This window comes from Anolis carolinensis, chromosome 3 (genome assembly GCF_035594765.1).
Source record: "Anolis carolinensis isolate JA03-04 chromosome 3, rAnoCar3.1.pri, whole genome shotgun sequence".
Lineage (NCBI taxonomy): Eukaryota > Metazoa > Chordata > Lepidosauria > Squamata > Dactyloidae > Anolis > Anolis carolinensis.
Genome location: NC_085843.1, coordinates 82775238 through 82800334, shown reverse-complemented (window position 1 = coordinate 82800334; position 25097 = coordinate 82775238). Strand labels below are relative to the sequence as shown.

Sequence of the window (25097 nt, the reverse complement as noted above, 5' to 3'; positions counted from 1 at the left end):
GGCAATACATGAATGCACTAAATACAATGTTGTAGAGAATGAGGAAGTTGTAATACACATAATTTTCTGTGAACTTACTGGAATTCACTTGCAAAACATATCAGACCATCATTCAGATACTAGCCAGTACCAATTTTATAAACAAGACTAGCAAAAAAGAATTATGAATAATGTATATGTCAACTGAACAACTGGCTGGACCTCTGTTTTAAATTCTGTGGTTGCTTAAACTTGATTCAAAGAATAAGGCATATTACTCCTGACATGGCTGATAATTTAATTCCAAATGCCTTTCATTTTCTGGTTTTAAAGATTGAGTTTAACCACTAAGTAATAATATAATTCAGCCATATCTTAGATTTAAGAGTTTTTAACAGTAACAAAACCTGAAGTTTTCCTAATCTACTCAGTTAGAAAGTTTAGCACATTTTCAGAAGTGATTAATACATAAATATTTAAATAAATTGCTCAAGATAGACATTCATATTTTGAGATATTAAATGTAAAGAGCTATGCTGTTATGTTGGAGTTTCCCCCCAAAAAAATTTAAGATGAAATATTCTTACCAGCATCAAGCTGCATTGAGTGAGCAGAATGATGTGGGAGGTATTTAAACAGTCTGACATCTGGGAAAGGGAGATATCCAGCAAAAAGTGGCATTACTTCCATGTGGACTTTGTGGGTTGCTTGAACAGCAACTGGCATAGATATTACTCCTGAGCTTTTTCCACAGACTGCCCAGTTACTGCTGTTGTCTACAACTGTAAAGAAGAGTACTATTAAATCAGCAATTTCTCAACTATTCATTTGCATTGCTATATTTACAACAAGTATGTGCACCAATTATTAAAAATTGAGGGGGAATGGTAAGCTCTCTTCAGCCTCATGGTTGATATATTATGCATTCAAAGGGACTCTATACAGATTTGATAGCACCACTCTTGTTATTTCATAATACGGTTTGCTTCTTTACTAATTAATGACATACCAAGAAGGGAAAAAATAAGAGTGGGAAAGGAATTGTGGTGGGGCAAAGTTCCAGAGGCTAGAAAACCAGTTTCAGGAAGTGAAGTAATGATGGTATCTTGAAGTATGTATGTCACAGCAGATGTGCACTGGAGAGATTTTTCAGCTCCTCTAGTCGTTAACTATTTAGCTACTACAGTAAATATCCTTTACTATACCAGGAAAAAAGTTATACAAAAGTACTAGTTCTATGTCCATTTTTGAGGGACTTTCTTCTAAATACGTATTATAGGATTAACCTATAGAATCTTCAAAAATTATCCGTGCACAACAACTGCAATAAACTGGATTTCTATGAGGAAATTACATCAATTCAGTTTAAATACACATTGGCCTGGGATTCTAAAGAAAAAGCAAGTGTTCTGATAGTTGGTACTATATGACTGGGTCACCTATTAACAACAAAAGTCCAACTAAATATCCTAAAGATACAATTATTATGCTTACCTTCATACATTAATTTTGTCGTACAGTATCCATCAGATTCTGTTAACCCTTCATCTTTATCAACATCAAGAAGGTCTGAAAGCCGGGTTATCAGTATCTCCAATGAGCAGAGTGAACCGGTTTTACAATATTCTGTCTCCAATGGGGGGGAAATCTCAGCTTTCACATTGTATAATGTCTGGTCAGACAGCAATAATATTATGGGTTAAAATATACAGAACATTTTAACACATTTCAAACAAATGAAGAAAGACTATATATTTCTAAGCTAAGATTTGACTGGTGAGGTGCGGTTCCATCCTATATATTTGCAGAAAAATAGAATCAAAATTCCAAAAACATAGGAAAAATCCTGAAATTCAAAGCTGTGCTTCAAAGCTGATTTTAATGGAGTTTTAAAATTATATATATCTTCGTACTTATAAATGACTAATCACTGAATTTATGTCACTCATTACATTCAATATATCATAGCTACCAGAAAGTGTGTTACACAGCAACTGCTACAAACTTCCTGTAAAATAATGCCTTTTATTTCTGATATTTGACATCAAATTAGTTTTGACTTATGACAGTCATATGAATGAGAGATCCATGAACCTCAGTTATAGCACAGATCATTTCCATTATGTTGAATGTTACCAGGTACCATAGGACATTTTCAGCAACAGTAAAGATATATCAAGTAGTTGTTTAAATGCACTGGTATTCTGGATTGACTTATATCTCAATCAGTAGAGTAAGATAGAGCAGTTAGCACACACACACACACACACACACACACACACACACACACACACAGCTGTGTACTGCTTCCTGGCATAAAAAGAGGATACATGGGTTAGGTATATTTGTGTGCACATGCATCTATCCCCAATGGTTAAGTTAAACCTTTGAGGCAGAAAAGGATGTGCATCTCTGCATCTCCACTCTAGGTGTTGCAGCTTCACTTTGAACGGTGTGCCCATCAGATGATGTTTCAAGAGTCTCAATGTAGCAAGGACATAAACCAGTCCTTGTAGTTTCAGTATTGCAATAATAACACAATCTTCCCTAAACAGATTTTTAATGTGCATTTCTTGAATCCATCTGCTTCCACCTGACACAATCTTCACCCTACCTATTCTAGTATTCTATATCAAGTTATTAATAACTTACAAAAAAGTTTTCCAACTGGAATTCATAAGTGTATGGCTTCAGAGAAAGTGAGTGCTCCTCAGAGGGTGCTGAGCAAAAGCTCATTGAGAACTGGCACTGCAAGGAGGATGGAGGTTCCTTTGCCCATTTTAATTCCCATATAAAAAATACTGCTTGCTTGCTGTGAATATGCTGAAAAGGAATGTAAAAAATATTGTAAAATAGTATCAACAGTATCCAAGTGCAGTTACTTATTTATTTATTTGCTATATTTCTACCGCACTATTTCACCCCGAAGGAGACTCAAAGCAGCTTCCAGATATAGCAAAATTCAATGCCGTATTACAATATAAATAACAAATAGACATATAAAGTAATAAAAACAGATAAAAGCATATAAATACAATTAAAACAATTAAAATAGATTTAAAACATAGTGCCTTGACACATAGTCATCGTTAGTGCTGCATTCCATATTGTACCATTCCCCAAATACCTGGTGCCATAGCCAGGTCTTCAACTTTTTCCAGAATATGAGGAGGGAGGGGGGCAGTCTAATGTCATTGGGAAGGGAGTTCCGCAGCCGAGGGGCCACCACTGAGAAGGCCCTGTCTTTCATCCCCACCAACTGCACCTGCGAGGGGGTGGGATTGAGAGCAGGGCTTCCCCGGAAGATCTTAACACTCCTCAGTTCATAGGGAGAGATACATTCAGACAGGTAAACTAGGCCAGAACCGTTTAGGGCTTTATAGGCCAAAGCCAGCACTTTGAATTATGTTCAGTTAGGAAGAGGTGAGATTGGAGACATTTAAAATAAAAGAATTATTATATTTAAAGTATAACAAATGCATTTAAAATATATTCAGGATATTAATAACTTTCATTATATCAAATTGCTAAATATAAGACAACTTTAAATTACAGAAACAAAAACAATAGCACCTTTTCAAATAGCCTTGTTACAGTGTTAGGCATTCAACTTGGGCTCTTACTGCCTCCCTCCTGGATGGGACAGAAGCTGGAGAAGATTTCAGATTAATTTGAAAAAGTGTGTGTGTGTTTGTGGCAACAAAGAGAAGCAGCTATTTAGTTATGTCAATGAAGTTTAGGCTCCTGACAATATCTGGGATACCAAATGATTTATCCTAGCACTGATTTTAAAAAAAAAATGTTTGTAAGTGTGGTAAGGTGGTGGAGCTGGGGTAGACAGCTCATTCTTGCAGGAAAAACAAAATCTCCTTGTTTATACTTGACTATATCAGATGGGGAGCTAATGAGATCCTTCTATCAACTTGACTGAAACAGCCAGCTGTTTTCTACCCTATTCTGATAATGGTCTCTTGCAGTTCCACTATTCCAGCATTTATTCTGTAGGATTTGGTACCTGAATTTAGCATTTATCAGTTCCTCACTTTTTATAGTGCACCTTTTGAATTAGAAAGCACTGTTAAATCTTTCAGTGTTTTAGTAGAAAAGTGACATGTCAGTACAACAAATATTTTTTAAAGAACTATGTCTCTATAATGCCACTTATATATCTCTTTCTCTATGTTGAACAATCTCTTCTGCCTTAGTTCCCAATAACAAAATTTAGAATGCAAATTCCAAAAGTTAAAAACTTTAAAAGTACAAGTTGTGCAGATTATATAGGAAATGCAAATAGGTGCAAATGTGAATTTTTCAACACATTAATCATATACTTTGTGGTTTGAGATCTTATTTGGAGACCTCAGTGCAGAATTTCAGTCCTAGTCCTCACTACAAAAGGTGTGGTGCTCATGCATGTTATCACCAGCAGGATTTTCCTTCTTTTTTATTAAAGGCAGAATTATAAGACTTGAAGAGAAGCTTTACAACATCTTTAGAAATAACTCCTTCTAAAAGGAAAATTGTACATCAAGAAACAAGCAGAGATTTGTAACCACAAAGATCTGAATCAAAGGACTATCCTAAAATAATCCTACTTTTAAACACTTACTTTAGAATCCCATTCTCATGCTACCCTGAAAAAACCAAAAGAGCACCTGGAATTCCACTAGGGAGTACAGGCAAACAGTGAAGTCAGCAAGATGTCTGTGAGTGTGAAAAAGCACCTTAGATCCTCTCAGGTTCCTACACCACATTACTAATAGTTTTCAGAACAGACATTCTTCTCTGTTTGCTCTCTTACAAAAGCCATGCACTAACAGACTGCAATTTTCTACAATGAAGTCTGTATGTTTGACTGAAAATGAGCAGTGTTGAGTTGCAGTTCATATTTCCTACCCTAGTAGGTTAGAAAGAACAGGATGAAGAAAAAATGAAGATAATTTAGTTTACCTGCTCAGTTTTGGAATTTAGAGGTTCAAGACTTAAATCCGTACAAATTTCAGAACTTTTGAGATTACTCTCAGATAACTGAAAAGAGATGTCTGACATGTTCTGCACACAAACTTGTATATATTTCCTAAAAATAAAGAGGGAAAAATAATATTTTAACACTTCACTTTTGTATTCTGCTATATTGTAATTGGGATGAAAGAATACAGAATGGGAAAATTATCTTGAGGAACTTACCTTTTGCCTGCTGATAATAAGGAATGTTTGGCCTTAAAGGGTATACTGAATGTAAGAGCAATAATGGTGGAGTAAATTGACCAAGGACAATCAATGGTTACCTGCAGGGAAGACAGAATAATATTATCTAGAATATAAATTAAATTTTATTTTTATATTTTTATACAACTGCAATTTATTTATCTTTTGAGTGGAAAGAAAAGTAGCTGGCAAATTTAGCAAGCAAAATGAAGTCTGTGACTTTAATATACAGAATTGTTGTACTGTCAGTCTACAATCTTTGTACACCATGTAGATGAAAACTGCTTTTTGCTATCAAACAAAAATATAGCTTTGAATATCCTTTTATGACATTTCCCAAGGAAATGATGTTTGCATTATTTCAGCAACAACAAAAGTCAAAAACCATTATTCAATCAGAATAAAATAGAAATATTTCAGAATCATATAAGTACTTTCTGAGAGACCAACAATAAAAAACACCATGTAACAAAATCTTTAAAATGTGAGCCATACTTTTCCCAGCAAACTTGAGTTGCAGCATGGTACATAGCATTTAGTGCCAAGAAGGTCATCAACACAATGAACAGAACTAAACAGAAAGGTTATTAAACTATTAATATCAACATAAAATATGAGAACTTTCATATATGTTAATTGCTGTTAAAACTGAAAAAATAATTTTTCATACGTGCTTACCTTTTGGTCAATTGTAGCCATGCAATTATGAGATATCTCTTTCCCTTTGCTTTTTCTCCTAGGTTCTTTACTAGGTAGATTCTCATTTTCCATCATACATATTGGGGTTGAGGGCAAGTACAAAACTTCAAGCTCAAAAGCTATCATGTGATATGCAGGAGCCATTGGTAAGTTGATGCTTGTGATTTTCTCAGATGACTGAATAGTTAGTGATGCCTCTGATGTCTTTTCTGTAGTAACATGAAATATAAATTACCTTCTAAAAAAGTAAAACCGTATTTTCAAACAGAAACCAGTATTATTTTCCAGGATAAAACTTTTGAAGGCAGCATTTTCAAAGGAGAAGCCAACTACCCCATGGCCTCTGAGAGGCCCTTGATAAGGAAAGAGCTATAGATGGAGAGGCTACAATGGGTGCATGGGGAGCTGAGCCTCTTTCCTCCCTCCTCTGCTGGCTGCCACCTCCACGTTTCTCCCTGGGGGTCTTGTTTGCCTGCACTGCCTTTTTCTCCACTCATCCTGACTAGGGCACATGGGAATTGGTGGAAGAGTCTGGGGGTGTAACTGGCGCAATAAGTGATGATGTGGGTTCATAGAACAGGACCTCTTCCTCCTCTGCTAGCCACCACTGCCTTGGGCCCCGGGTGCCTTGTTCATTCTTCCTGTCTCTTTCCTTGCCTGCCTCTCTCCCACAACCAAGGTACATCAGGAGGAGCTGGACACAACAGCGGGGAAGGCATCCATGAGTCCAGGACCAATGCAAAGATGGCAGCTAGCAGAGGGCAGGGAGAACACCTCTGCTCCCCATGCACCCATTGTGGCGTCCCTGCCCATCTCCTACTGTAGTGAACTCCCCAGAATTTAAAAAGCAACTAATGGAGATCTGAAGAAAGGGAAACCTAGCATTAGAACAGTGGTTCTCAACCTGGGGTCCCCAGATGTTTTTGGCCTTCAACTCCCAGAAATCCTAACAGCTGGTAAACTGGCTGGGATTTCTCGAAGTTGTAGGCCAAAAATATCTGGGGACCTCAATTGAGAACCATTGCATTACAGAAAGCCACCTGCCAGTAGGGAAAAGTCACTTAAAGAAATATTGTGCAGGAATACTTGAAGTTTCACATATGAGACCACATAATGTGATATTCTACTGGTCTGACATTATTTGTCAGACAAATGTTCTTTCCCCAAAACTAAAATGTGTGAATACCAAAGCTGCATACCTTTAGTGTTTGAGTAAATCACAGCTTTGCTCTCTGGATGGTACAAGACTGGCATGGCATCAGCATTGCTTAGCTGTAAAGTATCTCCATTCTTTATGGTGTAATGGCCAGTCGTAACTGTAAATTTTATCTTCTGAGGAATCCCAGCCAAAAGACTATCTGGAAACAAATGGTGTGGTGGCAAAGGTAACCACAGTTTAATTCTGTTATACTTGAAATGGCTGCCATATACGGATAATGCCAAGTAATCATCATGATGATACTAAATATACTCTAATTATTCTAAGAAGAGAAAACTGCTCTATAGTCTCTACTGACTGTCATACAAAGATATTTAAAATTCAGTGGATTCAACTATAGAACACCTACCCTGCCAGCAACGGTCTCACAAACTATTCAATAGGTTGATTTTAACCAGGGTATATTTCTAGATCCCTTTGAGACATTCCCCCCCCCCCCTACATAAATGACAAACTGAGTTATTCTACGTAGAAACAGCTCAAACAACCTCCATAAAACTGAAGACTCATTAGCAAGATACACATTTTGCTATGTTTTACATTCCAAGCTGTATTTAGATGTTGCAGTAGATATGCAGTAAATTATTTGATTAAAACTATGCTACTAATTAAGTGGCAATTCTGTCAAGTAAAAGATTCCCATGGCTTCACTGAATCAACTCATTATAGATATAATGGTTTCCAACGCAATTGGTCTGGACATGTCTAACTGCGTTGCAAAATTATTAGTGTACCACATCCAACACCAGCTAGATAATAATGAAACTCTATTTAAAATACCTATGCAGTCTTTTAGTAAAACTATCAAGCTGACAAATCAGTGATTACATTGACACACATTGATGCACTTAAAAATATTTGTATGTATTTCTTTTTCAGCGCTGATGACATATAGTTCCATCCTAACTAACTTCAAAAATTGCCCAATGCAGTTCAAATTCTCAAAAACTAAGTTAAACATGTAAAGAATGAAAGAAAAAGAAGTAAAACGGTACAGATTTTAATTCATTTACCTACCAGTACAAGGTTCAACTTTTAATTGTGGCTCCTGAGAGTAGACATCATACTGCACAATTGGGTAAATGTGGGGAAGGGCAAACTGCATTTTACCCACTGAAATGCATAACTGCCTGAGTGTGTATGTCCCAGGTTCTTTGCCCTATAAGAAATTTAAAAAATATTTTGGAAGAACATCAAAATTTGTAGTAGAAGTCACCTGAAAGAATGTCTTAATCTTTCCACAACATATAATTATGCAAAACAGGCTACATACTATGTATTTCTGAAGCTATAGGTTTGTGACATCATGCCTCTCAGGCTAATAGTATGCACACATTTTTATGTAGCGAGTAACAAGCATGAAGATAACTTCAAATGTGCTTTAAATTTGCTGTCATTTTAAAGACATAGAACAAAAAGTGCTACATGCAATAACTTCAATGTGCTAAACACATTCTTAAAAATAGTATGTTGCAAATCAAAGGGATGTAAATGTTAATAGATGCTACATAACATCAAGATGTTTAACTATTTTTTTCTACTAGCACCTAAAAAAATTATCAAAATGGGAAAATGCATCGAATGCACTTCAGAAATAGTGAAGTTAAGTAACACAAACTCATCTCTTTCTTCCCCCAACAGGGGTAAAACATTTATCCATCAACTGTTTGAGGTATTTTTTTAGAAAACCAGCCATTATCTGTCTTTTGTGACTGGTATGGAGAAGTCAATGAAAGTATGCTTAAATCATTTTCATGAACTTTGTGATAATATATCAGTGAATGAGTTGTTTACTTGAAATTCCTATCAGTAGCCAAGTAACAAGTAATTGAATGATATTACTAAGCAGTACATCAAGTGATATATTGTATAATCTGTTTTGTCCTGCCCTTCAGACAGATTCACGACATGATTGCTGAAACTGAAGATTCCTTAAGCAAATCTACTAAAAAGAGTGTATAGATGTCACACATATAAAGTATCAGCATGGTGGAAGGGGCAGAATCTGATAAGTTCTGTCCTATAATTACTGTGTTTAAAGGTATCATAATATTACTCCTCTCTTTTCTTACTTGTACTATATGCATTTCCATGGAAAGGAGAATGAAATGATAGAACCACTTCTTGTTGTTGTGAGCCTTCAAATCATTTCCAACTCATGACAACCCTAAGTTGAATTTATCACACAGTTTATTGGCAAGATTTGTTCGGAGAGGTTTGCTTTTGCCTTCCTCTGAGACTAAGAGGGATTTGACTTGCCATTCAGTGGGTTTTCATGGCCAAGCAGGGATTCAAACCCTGATCCCCAAAGTCATAGTCCACTGTACAACAACACTACAGCATTACATTGGCTCTACAGAACTGCTGCTTTTAAATATTTTCAATTAAGTGTTCAGTAATCCAAGGGATACAAACATGGATCAATAGTACAATTCCCTCAAATTTATAGAACCCCAGCGATTCCTTGAACGTTTTTTCAAATCTATAGGATGGATGTGTGGACTTGATATTACACTGGATTATTACACTGAAATAGGCACAAGCTGTTTCCTGGGCATGCAGTCCTCTCAGAAACAACATCAACATCATAAACTTGGGTACCAGCTTAAAAAAAGCTGGTATCATATTCTGGTTTGTTCCATAGCTGGTAGCTGTAGTTTCCTGGTCTAGATGGAATAGGTAGAATAGAAAAATATAATTAACTTGACTGATGGGCCGTGGTAGCGCAGTGGGTTAAACTGCTACTTGTAGGAAATCTGCTGACCAGAGGGTTGGCAGTTCAAAGCCGTGAGTTGGGGTGAGCTCCCAACTGTTAGCCCTAGCTTCTGCCAACCTAGCAATTCGAAAGCATGCAATGCAAGTAGATCAAAGGGTACCACCTTATTATTATTGCAGATGAAGAAGTGAAGAGGATCATGTTTGAATGAAAGGCCTACGTATACTTTGTGTTGAGTAGAGATTGTGATTGTCTAGAAATGATCATTATTTGAAATGATCAAATAATAGCAAGTCAAATATGATATGAAGCAAACATACAAAATTCTTTTAACAAGCAGCAAAATGTTTTCTATTTATATACATTTTCTAGAGATTAGCTTATGAATTCGGCCCAGAAGGGCTATATGTATTGAATTAGTCAATGCCATGGAAACAGTCTTTCCTGACACTTTACATGTTGTCATAAACGAACCAGAGATTCAGATTTACAATTATGCATGTGATTTGTCAAAATATACTACAACCATTTTAAGAACCAGGATAAACACACACACCAAGAAAACTGCAGTCATTTGAAGGCACAAGCAGCTAGTCTGCATATAAACATTGTTGCATGCTGCTGCTGAGTATATCTTCACACCAAAATCCATGTGTGCCTTACTTAAGCATAAGCACTTACTGCTGAGCCAGATGTCTAATTATAGCTACTCTTAATTAAAATGCCTGACCATCTATTCTGAAGTCTCTGGCAAGTGTTAAGAAAGCTACATACATAGATTTTTTAAATCCTCAAAATTAATTCTATTAAACTGTAAGCTTCAAAGTGATATAAGGAGTAACTTTTTTTTAAAAAAAAAAGGCTTGAAACAATGGGTATTTAAAGATACAAAAATATATAGTGTTTTGGTCACCCTCTCACCCACTTAAAATTATTTATATAATCAGTTTTGAGTGAATTTGACCAAACCTACAAAAACATTTTTCATGGTATTTCACAACACCTATAGTGATTGGGCAAAATAATGGAATAACAAGTCTAGTTATTTAGTTAAGCCTGTAAGCATGAGAAAAATGACATCTGAAAATAAAATATTTAAAATGATTTTGATACAAATCATGCTAGATTCCTCTAGACATATGACAAAGTTTCACCCAGACCATCTTTATATGGTGAACAGTTTATCCTCCAGATCTGCCTAAGCTTTGGCCCTGGTCTAAGAAGGAAGGAAGAAGAAAGCAGCCAAATTGCAAAGCAGAGGCAAGGGAGCAATACTGGGTTACAGCATGCCTTCTATAAAAACATACCTGGGTTCTGAAAGTTATTTTATTGACCCCTGGTTCCAGTATTAAGTTGCTACATTTTAACATGTGGGCACCATCCTCCAGAGTCAGCCCTGTGGATATTTCCAGAGAAGAGCTGCTCTCTTGCCTTCGCAACAGCATGTGCACATTTTTGCAGATGATGCCTGTTGTGTTCAAAGAATTATCCGAGGGGCTCTTTTCATACATCTCATACAACTCCAGCATTGGCAAGCTACTTCTTGCCAGAGAGAGACCTACAACTTCACTTGGAAAGCTGATAATACCATTGGAAGTCTTGTGTTTTGTAAGCCATTCAGCTGTCTTCCGGTAACTATTTTTTTCAATGCTGAAATGGACATTAATTGCAATCTGATCCACGTTCACTGAGATAGGCATCTGATTTGCCAGTGTCAGTACAATAGATAGTGTTCCACCCACATGGACCAAAGCATTAGGAGGGTCAAAATGCAGATTCTTCAGCTGTGCAAAGGAATGCATTGACAGTATAACTTTCTGGCCTGGAAATAAAGATAAAAGGAATTTATAGGACATTTAACTGGTTACACAATTTGAGTATCCTTTATTTGAAATGCTGGGTACCACAAGTGGTTTGGATTTTGGAATATTTCCATATACATAATGAAATATCTTGGTGACTGGAGCTAAGTGTCAACACAATAGTAACTGATGCTTCATGCAAACCTTATATACAAACCCCAAAGGAATTTTTTATAGACAATAAGTTTGTTATCTTGAGTATTCAATCATTAAATACAAGAATATGGGTGCATATAATCTACACTTTTATAATGGTTACAAAATATGCAAATAAACAGAACAAAAAACATCTCCAAGGTCATGCAACCTAGCACAAGCCTTTGAGTTAACCTGAAACAGGATTACATATTTAGATCCTGGTTGTGATACTGATTTTGTTTACATGAAATTCTGTACAGATGGTAAATATGTTAAAGTTAAGGCTGTATGTATAATCTAACCCTGCAATTTAAATAGTCAAATTCTGTAATCTCTATGTAATGTGAATAAAGCATATTTGCATTTCTTCTATTTATAATAGATTATTCTGATGATCCTGCCTCATAATTAGGACAAAGAGCTATGTAGGGCACTGAATATAGGATTTCAGACTGCCAGAAAGTTTATTTGATTATTTCCTCTAGAGTGAACTATTTCAGCACATATTATCCACATATCCTCAACATCTTCCCTATAATTAAGGAGGCACAGGGAACAGATTTAGGCATCCACATTCTACAAATATTGTGTGCTTTCTCAAACTCACACACACACCCAATAAAACATGGAGGCCTTTTATATTTAATAACTATTTTCAGTTGTTAAAACATCAAACAAGGTAGTGGTTAGCATGTTACAAACGGAGAAGATAAAAAGAGGCAAGTATTACCAAAAATATTCTATAAAAAAGGGAAAGTTTACAACTGGGCAAAATGATAAATCCAGTCTTCTTCAGAAGCCATTTGAAATAATGTTGATAGCTTTGCTTCTGTTGAAAGAAATAGCCCAGCCTGGTTGAAATTTTACAGTGAGCCTCTCTCAATTCTTACCTTCGTCAGAGGGCTGTTTGGCAAAATCTAGTATTTCTTGGCAAAAGTGTTTGCGTTCTTCTTCCGTTAAGTTATTATCACCAGCTAAAAGACTGCTCGTTTGGAGATAGCTGGTACAGAGATAAGGATGTGTGAAGAAGTACTATATGTGAAAAAGTACTTTAAGACATAGACAAAGGAAATTATAATTGTAGTGTCACCTCATACATTAAATATTATCTTAAGTAGCTATAATACAATACTAATATTGTATCTTTGATACCAAATAGGAATTCAAAGCACCCTTTACTTCTTATCACCATTTTGAGAATATCTATAGAGAAAATAACTTAATTTTCTTCTGCAATTGTTCTCAAAACTGACAGAAAATGAAATGAAATACAATTTTGAGAGTGTTTGCAGAAGAAAACAGGTATTTTCTTTTGCGGTCTCTGGCTTCAAGAATGTGTCTACTCCTGAGCTCGGGCTGTGGCGCAGGCTGGAGAGCAGCTGCGATCAATCACTGCAATGAATCACTCTGACCAGGAAGTCATGAGTTCGAGGCCCGCTCGGAGCCTATGTTTGTCTGTCTTTGTTCTATGTTAAAAGGCATTGAATGTTTGCCTATATGTGTAATGTGATCCGCCCTGAGTCCCCTTCGGGATGAGAAGGGCGGAATATAAATGCTGTAAATAATAAATAAATAAATAATAAAATAAATACAGGAACTTGCAAGTGTAATCTCTGAGCCATTGCCAATCTTTAAGAACTCTTGGAGAACAGGAAAAGTCCCAGTAGATTGGAGAAAAGCAAGCATTGTCCCATCTTCAAAAGAAGCAGGGAGGGAGAAGAGGATCTGAGAAACTACAAGCCAGTCAATTTGATATCAATACCAGAAAAGGTTCTAGAACAGATCATTAAAGTCAGTCTGTGCATAATTTGCTGTGATTACTAAGAGCCAGCATGGGTTTATCAAAAACAAGTGATGCCAATCTAAATTTTTATATGAATTACAAGCTTCGTAGATCAGGTGAGTGCTGCAGATGTAGTGTATCTTGAGTTCAACAAAGCTTCTGACAAATCTTAAATGATATTCTTACAAATAAAATGGTGAACTATGGGAAGATTTGTAATGGGCTAACAGATCAAACCCAGATAATATTTACCAATAGTTTCTTTTACCTTGAAAAGAAGTGAACAACAGTGCTTTGTAGTTCTGCCCTGAGTCTGGTGTTGTTCAACATCCTTATAAATTACTTGAATGAGGGAATAGAAGGCATGCTTATTATATTTGCACCAAATGAAGAAGCGTAACCAATACTTAATGGAAAATGCCAGAATTCAAAATGACTTTTGACAAATTGGAGAACTGAGCCCTGACTTTTGACAAATTGGAGAACTGAGAAAAATAAAGTATTATTATTATTATTATTATTATTAAAACTTAAAAAATGAATTTCAACAGGGTTAAATGTAATGTACTACATCAAAGCAGGAAAACTGAAAAGCAGAAATATAGGATTAGGCTTGAAATCACTGTGTGTGACGAAGATATTAGGTCTTAGTAGACTATGGGCTAAATGTGAGTCAGCAGTGTGATGCAACAGCCAAAAAAGGTAATGCCTCAACCACAGTATAGTTTTCTGAATAAAGACATAGTAGTGCCACTCTATTCTGCTTTGGCCAGACTTCATCTGGAGTACTGTGTCCAGTTCTAAACACTATAGTTCAAGAGGGATATTGACAAGTTGGTATGTGTCCAGGGAATGGCAACCAGGATGATAAAATATCTGGAAATATAACCTTATGAGGAATGTATTAAAGAATGAGATATGTTTAATCTGGAAAAGAGAAGACCGAGAGGTGACATGATAGCTCAATATATTGGAATACCTGGCACAATTAGCACTTTATAGTTGGCCATTCCAACGCTAAATCTTGGCCACTGTATTTGGACTCATTGATGGAGTTCTGTCATTAGGTTTTAAAAGATGGATTACGTGTTTTCTTGATTATTTGTTATGCACATCTGTTATTGTGTCTAACTGACTGTATGTTTTTTAATGTTGGAAACCGCTCTGAGTCCCTTGAGGAGATAGGGCAGTATATACATAAAGATGATGATGATTGTTATTATTATTAATATAATATATGCAAGGATGTCAGGTGAGCTTGTTTTCTTTTGTTCCAGATACTAGAACAAGAATCAATTTACAATACATACATACATACACACACAGATTCGTTCCAGCTAAATATTAGGGAATACTTCTTGACTGTACAAGCTGTTTGACAGTGGCACAGAGAGGAGAGTGGTGGATTCTTCCCTGATGGTGAAGAGGTTGGATGGATCCTTTTCAGAAATGCTTTTGTTGGGTATTGCTGCATGGTGGAGCATAGAAAGATATATAATTGCAGCAGCCCCTTTCATTCTTATTTGAGACCATAGGAGGTATCTTGGGATGGCTAAGCTTCCAAGCCCCTCAAACCTAAAAGGTATGGCCATTATTTCTGAGATGGCAAACACATCTGTATGTCCCTTATTAGTCAAGTTTTTCCCCCTCCAAATTGTTGAAGTTACCTTCCGCTGCTCATAACGTTAACTTGGGTGTCTTGTATTCCAAGAAATGATGAAAATTCAGTTACTGATGCATAGGATTATCTGGCACAGACACGTGAGTCTGTAAGATACCACAGCACATTCAAGGGACAGTTCCTTATATGTGATTTTATTCTAAGGTGGCACTTCGTATTATTACTGATTCAAGGTTATTTTCAGTACATTGTCTTGAAGAAAAAGTCATGAGTCTTAGGAGAAAGTCTACTTGTGGCATTCTATAAACTTGTTCAAGCTAATTGATGACTCCCTACTTTAAAAAATTAAGGTACAAGCTGAATGCAGCAATACTGTGTCTTTTCACAACTCATCATTGACTAATAAAATAGGCCAGACCCATAAAGGCTAACTATAATTTTCTGATTTCTTTGAAGGATACTTTTCAACCTGTCCAAGGTGTTTTTGACATTCTGCTAATTGTTTCCGTGTATGCGTAATGAGCAAGGACCATCCTTCAGCAAGGTAGGTTTTTAATGCTCCTTGAAGATAAACTTCAGCCTTTTGGGGACTCTTCTTCTTCCTTTGAAAAGGAAAAAAGAAATAAAACATTGAAAACATCATCTGTAAACTATGGTACTATGTAATTTATTTTTCTCCATACAGTCTTGTGCCAGCTGGTTTCTTCTGTCAGTGGAAGCGAATGCATTCTGAATTTTAATCAGAACTCTATAAGAGCTACTCAAGGTGCTGAAAGCAATCCCCAGTATAACTTTAGAAATAGCGCCTTTAAAGTTCAGACTATGAGCGGATTCTCTACTCCATTATAATGGGAACCACCAGCCAGCACTGAGCTCCTCTGCTTCAAACTCTAATTTTTAAAAAGAGATAACTAGTGAGCCAATCATTGTTGTAACATTCATTGTACATACAACAGATAATAAGATTTCCCCTGCTCACTATAAATTAATATACAAACATAAAGTATAGTTGTACTTAGACTAACAAATTCATACTTTTCTATGCTATTAAACATTCAGCTTCTTGTTAGCCATACATTTTTGCACTATATGCCAGCAAACAGACATATGTGTTAAGAAAGCTAGGACTAACTGAAGTTAACATTTTTGTTGCTCTAGTGCAGAAAAGCTTTCTGTTCAACCTTCTCATAATTTGGCAGTTAGCAAACATTTGCAGAACACATGCCTCTAGCAAATTTAAAGATGCCTTTTACAAAATATTATGCGATGTTTTTTAAAACTCAGTCATTAAAAAGTTTTAGTTACATATAAAACTCTGCCAGATCCTTTCCAACAAGCTTTGCTGACCGATTTCTTCCAATGTTTTTATACATCTCAATTGTGGCATGGGAAAGATCCTAAGAGAAGAAGAGCAAAAATGGAGGTAGAACAAACTATGTTATTATCACAAACCAATTTCACAATTCAACTTTAATGTATTCAGAAGCACATGCACTTTGGATTTCTTTTAGTATTAATTAGCACACAGTCTAAAGTTTCATTATAGCTCATGCAAGGTTGTTGGTTTTTTTGCTGGTAGTTACTAACGTTTACAACAAATTCAGCCAATATTTTAGGAGGTTAATTATACAGACAAGATTCTGTCCAGGCTACCCATGTTCTAAACATTATTTTTCCTGATCTAAACTCAATTGCTGGCCCCAACTAAAACAGGCTTATTAATCAATTGTTCAATGCTAACTTAACACTTGCATAAATCCTGTTGACGTAATGGATTTACTCCAGCCATCACATTCAATATACTAACAGTGCAATCCACCTCTTTAATAGGACTTCTGTTGTAAACTGATTCACAAAGCACATATAAATTTATCTAATTGTATTCTATTACAAATGCTATCATTCACCTCAAAAATATACAAGGCAGATATAATTTATTAGCCTTTACAATGTAGAATACACAGAGAGTACTTACTAAGTAATGCTTTTCAAAAGCTTCTACAGATGATAGTGCCTCTTTGAGTTTCTTATAAGGAGACTGTGCTGTATTGGCTTCAAAAAGAAAATAGGGCAAAACCAGTAAGATATTTTGAAAAATATCATAAACATATATGAGGAAACAGTACAAACACTGCAAAACACTTAAATGTTAGCCCAAGACAGCAAGGGGAAGACTCCAAAAATCCCAATGCTGAAGGGTAGAGAAGGTTATTCTGTAACAAAGGTGGCCCTTCACTTTCCCAGAAATTCTGCTGGGGAAGAGACACTGCTAAAGCTCTCACTGGTAGAATGTTCTCATTGACATTAGCAGGCACAAAATGCCCAAATAGAGGGATGTAACTCAGTAGTAGGATATAAACTTTGAATGTAGAAGGTCACAGCTTCTATCACTGGCATAAACGTATAGGGCTTACATGGGTTTCTGCCCCTAACCCTGTCAGTCAATGTTAACAGCACAAAGTTAGACCAATGGTCTGACTAAATGTTAAGCAGCTATCTCTATAGCACATGGAATTTGGAGCTGGCTACAGACCTACCCCACTGCCTTCAGCGAAGTCCAGTTTGGATCCTTTACCCACACCAGCCAGCAAATGATAGAGGAATATTTCTTCCTGATTGTAATCATTGGGAGTTAAATTTTAAGCACTCCAAGCAAGGAAAACAGATGTTTCTCACTCCAGTCAGCAGAGATGCGGAGAAAGATCTAACCCACCATTCCTTCACCTTCCACCACGAGCTGGTTTATCTGAAGAGCCTGAATTGACTTCAACTCTACAGAATTACATTTTCCTCAAAACAGAGAAGGCAGTTTTGTGAAATTTATACAATTCAAATTGAAACCTTGTCTTTTTCCTAATTTTTTATGCCTAGCTGATGTATCAAAAATTCCGTCAATACAAAAACTTAGTTCCTAACATTTTCAGGAACATGATCCTCTCTCCTTTATTTCCAAAGAACATATTGATCATCAAAAGAGTTTTTGTTTTACAGCCAGAACAAAAGCACCACTTAAAAAACAAAAAGCAGTAGTGTGCAGGTATAAAAAGTGGTACATTAGCACATCCAATACATTGTGAAAAAATTGAATTCTCAGCACTGAAAAGTTAAGACTGTGGAGATGAAAGCAGCTTACTGTTGCAGTAAGTACAATGTACAGACATCACACCATCACCACCACCGCCACTATTATCCCAAAATGAGGATTCAAGGCAGCTTAAGAATTGCCTGTTATGTTTAAAAATGCTTCAACTACATGCATTTGGGAAAAGATAGCAGTATTAATTCTGTTGTACTGCAACAGCATTAAATAGCAAACCATCTCTGAATGCAGATTAGCTTTGGCATTTCTAAAAACCAATATGGCGAATGGTTTTTAATTTATAGTGATAGGTTATTGTTTAGATATTATGCTTTGGTTTTCACATGTATGTTTGGCATTTAATTTTGCCATTATTATTTTGGAAACTGCTTTGAGTCCCCTCAAGGGTGAGAAAAGCAGTTATAGAAATGCAGTAAATAAATAAATAAATGACAGGTCATTTCAAAAAAAAATTCATGTGAATCTATTGCAGCAAAAGCAAAAACATCTTGTGATATCTTAGATATTACTAGAATATACAGTAGAGTCTCACTTATCCAACATTCTGGATTATCACACATTGTGATATTTTGGTGCTAAATTCATAAATACAGTAATTACTGCATAGCATTAATATGTAATGAACTACTTTTTCTGTCAAATTTGTTGTATAACATGATGTTTTGGTGCTTAATTTGTAAAATCATAACCTATTTTGATGTTTAATAGGCTTTTTCTTAATCTCTCCTTATTATCCAACATATTCGCTTATCCAACGTTCTGCCGGCCCGTTTATGTTGGATAAGTGAGACTCTACTCTAACTGCAACTTTTCTGAACTACCGCTTTATTGTATTATTGTGGGATTTCATGTCTGGAATCACTGGGTTGCTCTGAGTTTTTTGGACTGTATGGCCATGTTCCAGCAGCATTCTCTCCTAACGTTTCGCCTGCATCTGTGGCTGGGATCTTCAGACGATCTGTTGGCAGTGAGGCAAATGTAGAGTATCTATACCTGTGGAATGTCCAGGATGGAAGAAAGAACACTTATCTGTTATATTGCAATTAGCAAGCTTGAATTAGCATTTGAGAAGCCTTTAAGCTTGCAAAGTCAATCAGTGAGGGTACCTGCATAGAGGTAGCCTGGCCTTTGTTGCCTGGAGGCATCCTGTTTGAAAGGTGTTAACTGGCCCTTGATTGCAATTCTCTACAGATCCACTAAGAAAATTCAGCAAATGCTACATTCAGCAAAGGATAAGAGGAATCCTCTAACCACTGCAGGAGTCTACCATATACTGTGCAGCTGTGGACAAGTCTACATAGGGACCACCAAACGCAGCACTCAGACACAAATCAAAGAACACGAAAGACACTGCAGACTAATTCAACCAGAGAAGTCAGCTCTAGCAGAGCACGTGATAAAACAACCTGGACACAGAATATTATTTGAGAACACAGAAGTTCTGTACCACTCTGACAACCATTATGTCAGACTACACAGAACCCACTGAAATCCACAAGCACATGGACAATTTCAGCAGAAAGGAGACTATGAAAATGAACAAAATCTGGTTACCAGTGAAATTATATGAAGAACATTGAGATCAACTGAAAGTAGAGGGGAAAAGCTAGTGGAGGACTTGTATACAGTAGATGGATACCCTGTAGAACAAAAAAGAAATTCAGAATTAGATAAGATCAGGGAACTGAATTCGAAACTGGGCTATAAGACAATAAATTTTTAGACAGAGGGAAAAAATTAGAGAACAGGATAGTCCATTTGAGAAAGTGATTAGGAAATGTTTGAGAGAGGAAAAGAAGGTGGCCGGAGATCTGTACAAAAAAATCATAACGGTAAATGAAAAAATAGAGGAAATTTTCCAAACATGGAGAATGGACATGGAAATTGAGAGGGAAGACATCCAAAGGGAAATAAGTAATATAGCAAAAGAAAAGTACACTGTATTAAGGGAAGCAAGAAGAAAAATGCTTAAAAAATGGTACTGAACTCCTGCACAACTTTCATATTTTTACCAGGGATAAAGGACAGGTGTTGGCATGGTTGTGAACAAAGAGAGGTGTTTAATCACATGATATAGAAATGCAATTGAGTTCAAGAATACTGGAGAATGATTGAAGGAGGAATCAATAGAATGTTAAATCTACAAATAGTAATAGTTAATAGAAATGTACTACGTGCAAGGATAACAGGAGTGAAGAATATACAAAAAGAAAAATTGGTTGACATATTAATAGCGTGTGCACAAATTGTTTTAGTGAAGGGCTGGAAAAATAAACCAAAATGGATTCTGACGAATTGGTATAAGTATATACAGTAGAGTCTCACTAATCCAAGCTAAACGGGCCAGCAGAAGCTTGGATAAGCGAATATCTTGGATTATAAGGACTGATCAAGGAAAAGCTTATTAAACATCAAATTAGGTTATGATTTTACAAATTAAGCACCAAAACTTCATGTTATACAACAAATTTGACAGAAAAAGTAGTTCAATACGCAGTAATGTTATGTTGTAATTACTGTATTTATGAATTTAGCACCAAAATATCACGATTTATTGGAAACATTGACTACAAAAATGGCTTGGATTATCCAGAGGCTTGGATAAGCGAGGCTTGGATTAGTGAGACTCTACTGTAGTAAATATGTTAAACGTGGAAATAACAAACTGAAAAAGAAAGAATATAGATAAAATTGAAAAAGTTACAATAATTAAGAGAATGTGGGAAACAGGAATTATTTAGAGAATGTGTTAAGATGTGGAGTGGAAAAATTAAGACTGTGATGACCCATGGGCCTTGTAGTCCTGCTCATGACATTGTGATGCCTGATGAAGAAGAAAACTTGGGTTTTTTACCTTCCCAGTCAGAACTGGATTCTTCCCAGACAGATTCTTCCCAGCCAGATCTGGGAACCTTGCACCTGCAAGAGGGTTATGTTCCAGAAGTATGTCAAACAAACACTGAGGCTACTTCTCCTGTGTTTTCTCGCCATGAGTTTTGTAAACAACAGAGAGGTTTGGAAGCGGCCTCGCGCAGGAGTGCTAGAATAATTGCTAAGAATTTAGCCAATTAAGCCTGCTTTCCATGAGAATCTTTAAGGAGTCAAACATCTGGTCTCAGAGATTAGCTTTCGTTTCTGGTTCCCAGAGAACTGCTCTCGGCGGGAAAGTTAGACTCTATATAGGTGTTTTACCCGCGGAGTAACTTTGCGGAGTCAATTCGTCAGCCTCCGGAGCGAGTTGTGTCTGAACAGCGCGCTCCGTTTCAAGCCTCGTTCCTGCTCAAGCCTTGTCCTTGTTTCCAGCCTTCGCTCCTGTTTCCCAGCCTTTGTTTACCTACGGACCTTGCCTTGTTTCCCAGGACTAAACCTTGCCTTGTTTCACGGATTTTACCAAGTTATTCCACGGACCTTGTTCTTGTTCCTCGTTACCTTGTTCCACGATTCAAGCCTTGTTTCAAGTATCAAGTTATTTCCTAGCCTTGCTCAAGTTCATGGACTAAAGGACCTTGTCATCTCCCCTCACTTTGCCTGGCAAAGTGAGTGTTTCGGTTATTGGATTACAACTTTGGACCTTAATATTTCATATTGGACATTGTTTCTTTGGACTAATTTTGACCTTTCCTGAAAGGTCTGCTTCTGGACTAACTTTTACATTTGCTTTTATTAACTTTATATATTTCCTTAATAAAGATATTAGATAGAATCTGGCCTCTGCGTATGGTTATTGGTGCTCTGTAGCCTGGGTCGTGACAGTTTGACTCCGCCACCCATAAGCACCAATTAACCAAGGCCAGAATGTCTACCGGAACCGTGCCGGGTGGGCAGCCGCTTACCTACACCATCGACAAGGATGAGGTGGACCGAATCCGTGATAAGCTCAATGCACAGGATGGGGAAATAAAGGGTTTGAAGGAACGCGGAATCCGTCTTCCGGCCATGGCGTTGCCAACCAAGTTTACTGGAGAAGCTTCTAAGGTTCATGTTTTCCGTCGCCAATGCCAAGCTTATCTAGAGGCCCGTGCTGCCGAGTTTCCCCAAGAAGACATCAAGGTGGCGTGGGTTTACAGTCTCCTAGACGGGCCAGCGGCCAACTGGGCGACGGCACTGTTCGACCAAGCCTCTCCACACCTAAGGTCAGCGCAACGTTTCTTGGACCACCTTAAGGAGACTTGGGGAATCGAGGACAATTTGGAGGCAGCCGGTCACAAACTCCGCCGCCTCTTCCAAGGAGACAGACCCATGTCTCAGTACATAGCCGAGTTCCGAGTGCTGGCCCACAACACCGGCTGGAACGATGTTGCCCTCAGAGGACAATTTCGGGAGGGTCTCAACATTGAAATGCTGGAGGAAATCTCCAAGGTGGATCCTCCCCAAACGCTTGAAGCACTCATCGATCAATGTTTACGGGCTGAAGTCATGATTGCCAACAGGAAACAGTGGGTACGAGGCCAGAGCGGTAGAGCTGGGGCAAAACCCCCCGCTCCCGCCAGCGTTCAGCCGCGTCCAGTGTGGAGACCCCCACCACCATTCCCATACCCCAGAGGGAGCGAGGAGGTGCCGATGCAGTTGGGCAATGTGCGTCCCAGATTAGATGCCACCGAGAAGGCCCGCCGCCAACGCCTAAATCTCTGTTGGTATTGCGGAAATGGGGGCCACTTCGCCAGAGAGTGCCCAGCCAAAGGGAAGCCCGCCGCCCGTCTTGCGGCGGCGTCCTCCACGGAGACGAAGGCGTCTGAGGCGGCTGGCACACAGCCGGCGGGGGAAGCCAACGACCGGGCGTAGAGAGGCTCGCCAACCCGGTCAAGAAACCCATTCAAGAGCCGCCAACCGGGGTCCTGTTCCTTCTAGTGGTCACCTTATGGTCAGCAAAAAAGGGACCCGTCATGATCCACGCCATGATAGACTCAGGAGCTACCAACAATTTCATTGATAGAGAGTATGCCGACTCTCTGGGATTACAATATCATGACTTCAAGAATGCCCGTGTGGTGCAAGCCATCGATGGCCGTCCTCTCAAGACGGGCCCCGTAAGCCAGTGGTCGGAACCCACCAGGATGTGGATAAGGGAACATATGGAAGAGATTTCCTTCTTTGTTACTGAGGTTCCCCATTTCCCTGTGATTTTGGGGATTCCATGGCTGACACTTCACGACCCAAGCATCTCCTGGTCCAACAGAGAACTGCAGTTTGCTTCAAAGTACTGCCAAAACCATTGCCTCGTAGCCAAGGTCTGCCATGCCACAGACACCGAGCCCATTATCACCTTGCCAAAGAAGTACTCCGAGTATTGGGATGTATTCAATGAAAAAGAAGCCGAAAAATTACCCCCACATAGGCCTTATGACTGTGCCATTGACTTGGTGGAGGGGGCCCCGATCCCGCGAGGGCATCTCTACTCCCTGACTGAACCAGAGCAAGAAGCTCTCAGGGAATTCATAGAGACAAACCTTCGCAAGGGATTCATCAGACCCTCTCAATCCCCAGCCGCCTCCCCAGTGATGTTTGTGAAGAAGAAGTCAGGGGAATTACGCTTGGTGGTGGACTACAGAGCATTGAACAATATCACTAAGCGGAACAGCTATCCCCTGCCCTTAATCTCGGATCTATTAGACCGACTTCGAGGAGCCAAGGTCTACACCAAGCTGGACCTGCGGGGGGCTTATAATCTAGTTCGCATCAGAGAAGGGGACGAGTGGAAGACCGCCTTCCAGACTAAATTCGGATTATTCGAGTCCCGAGTTATGAATTATGGATTATGCGGAGCTCCCGCAACGTTCCAGCATTTTGTCAATGACATTTTTCAGGACTATCTAGATCGGTTCTTGATCATCTACCTGGACGATTTTTTGGTGTTTTCTAGATCACAATCAGAACATGAGAACCACGTTAAAATGGTGTTACAACGATTGCGGGATCATGGACTTTATGCCAAGCTGGAAAAATGCGCTTTTGATCTACAAGAGGTAGATTTCCTGGGGTACCGCATCTCGCCTCTAGGGCTCTCCATGGACCCGGCAAAAGTTTCAGCAGTATTGGAATGGCGGGCGCCAACCAACAAGAAAGAGGTGCAGCGATTCTTGGGGTTCGCGAACTATTACCGCAAGTTCATTCCAGATTTTGCCCGCTGGTCTGACCCAATCACCAGCTGCATCCGTGGGAAACAGCCCTTCCGCTGGACTGATCAAGCAGAGAAAGGGTTCCAGCAACTAAAGAAATTATTCACATCCCAGCCAATCCTTCAGCATCCAGATCCTGAAACCCTTTTTGTGGTGCAAGCGGACGCCTCTGATGTGGCAATTGGGGCTGTGCTCCTACAACCGGTGGGAGATCACCTTCATCCTTGTGCCTATTATTCTCGTCAACTTACCGCACCAGAGAGGAACTATACCATTTGGGAAAAAGAACTATTAGCCATAAAGGCAGCTTTTGAAACTTGGAGACATTGGCTAGAAGGGGCCAAATTTCCCATTGAAGTCCACACTGATCATCGGAATCTAGAACATCTAAGAACTGCCCGCAAGCTAAATCAGAGGCAGCAACGTTGGGCTTTATTCTTTGAACGTTTCAACTTCCAGATTCATTATGTGACCCCAGCCCAAACCAAGCAAGCAGACGCCCTGTCACGTAAACCGGAATACGCTGCAGGACGCAAGGAGACCTTTGAATCCCAACTACTACAACCCGAGAACTTTGCCACGCTCACAGTGGGGAACACCAAATCCACTCCCATTGATTCAACTCCCTCTACTCCAGGACCCATCTGTGCTCAAGA

At 38.3% G+C, this 25097-nt stretch overlaps 1 protein-coding gene across 1 annotated transcript in view; it reads right to left on the bottom strand.

Annotated features, from left to right (window-relative positions):
• The window catches only part of trappc10 (trafficking protein particle complex subunit 10), a 68715-nt gene that overhangs the window by 3171 nt on the left and 40447 nt on the right, over positions 1–25097 (bottom strand). The window contains exons 10-22 of the mRNA XM_003218944.4: positions 17201–17277; positions 16531–16622; positions 15687–15827; positions 12712–12821; positions 11129–11643; positions 8123–8264; positions 7086–7244; positions 5866–6095; positions 5167–5267; positions 4930–5056; positions 2632–2802; positions 1474–1651; positions 567–761 (exon numbers count right to left, since the gene is read on the bottom strand). Coding sequence (XP_003218992.1) covers positions 567–761; positions 1474–1651; positions 2632–2802; positions 4930–5056; positions 5167–5267; positions 5866–6095; positions 7086–7244; positions 8123–8264; positions 11129–11643; positions 12712–12821; positions 15687–15827; positions 16531–16622; positions 17201–17277 — 2238 coding nt within the window. The remainder of the gene's footprint in view (positions 1–566; positions 762–1473; positions 1652–2631; positions 2803–4929; positions 5057–5166; positions 5268–5865; positions 6096–7085; positions 7245–8122; positions 8265–11128; positions 11644–12711; positions 12822–15686; positions 15828–16530; positions 16623–17200; positions 17278–25097) is intronic.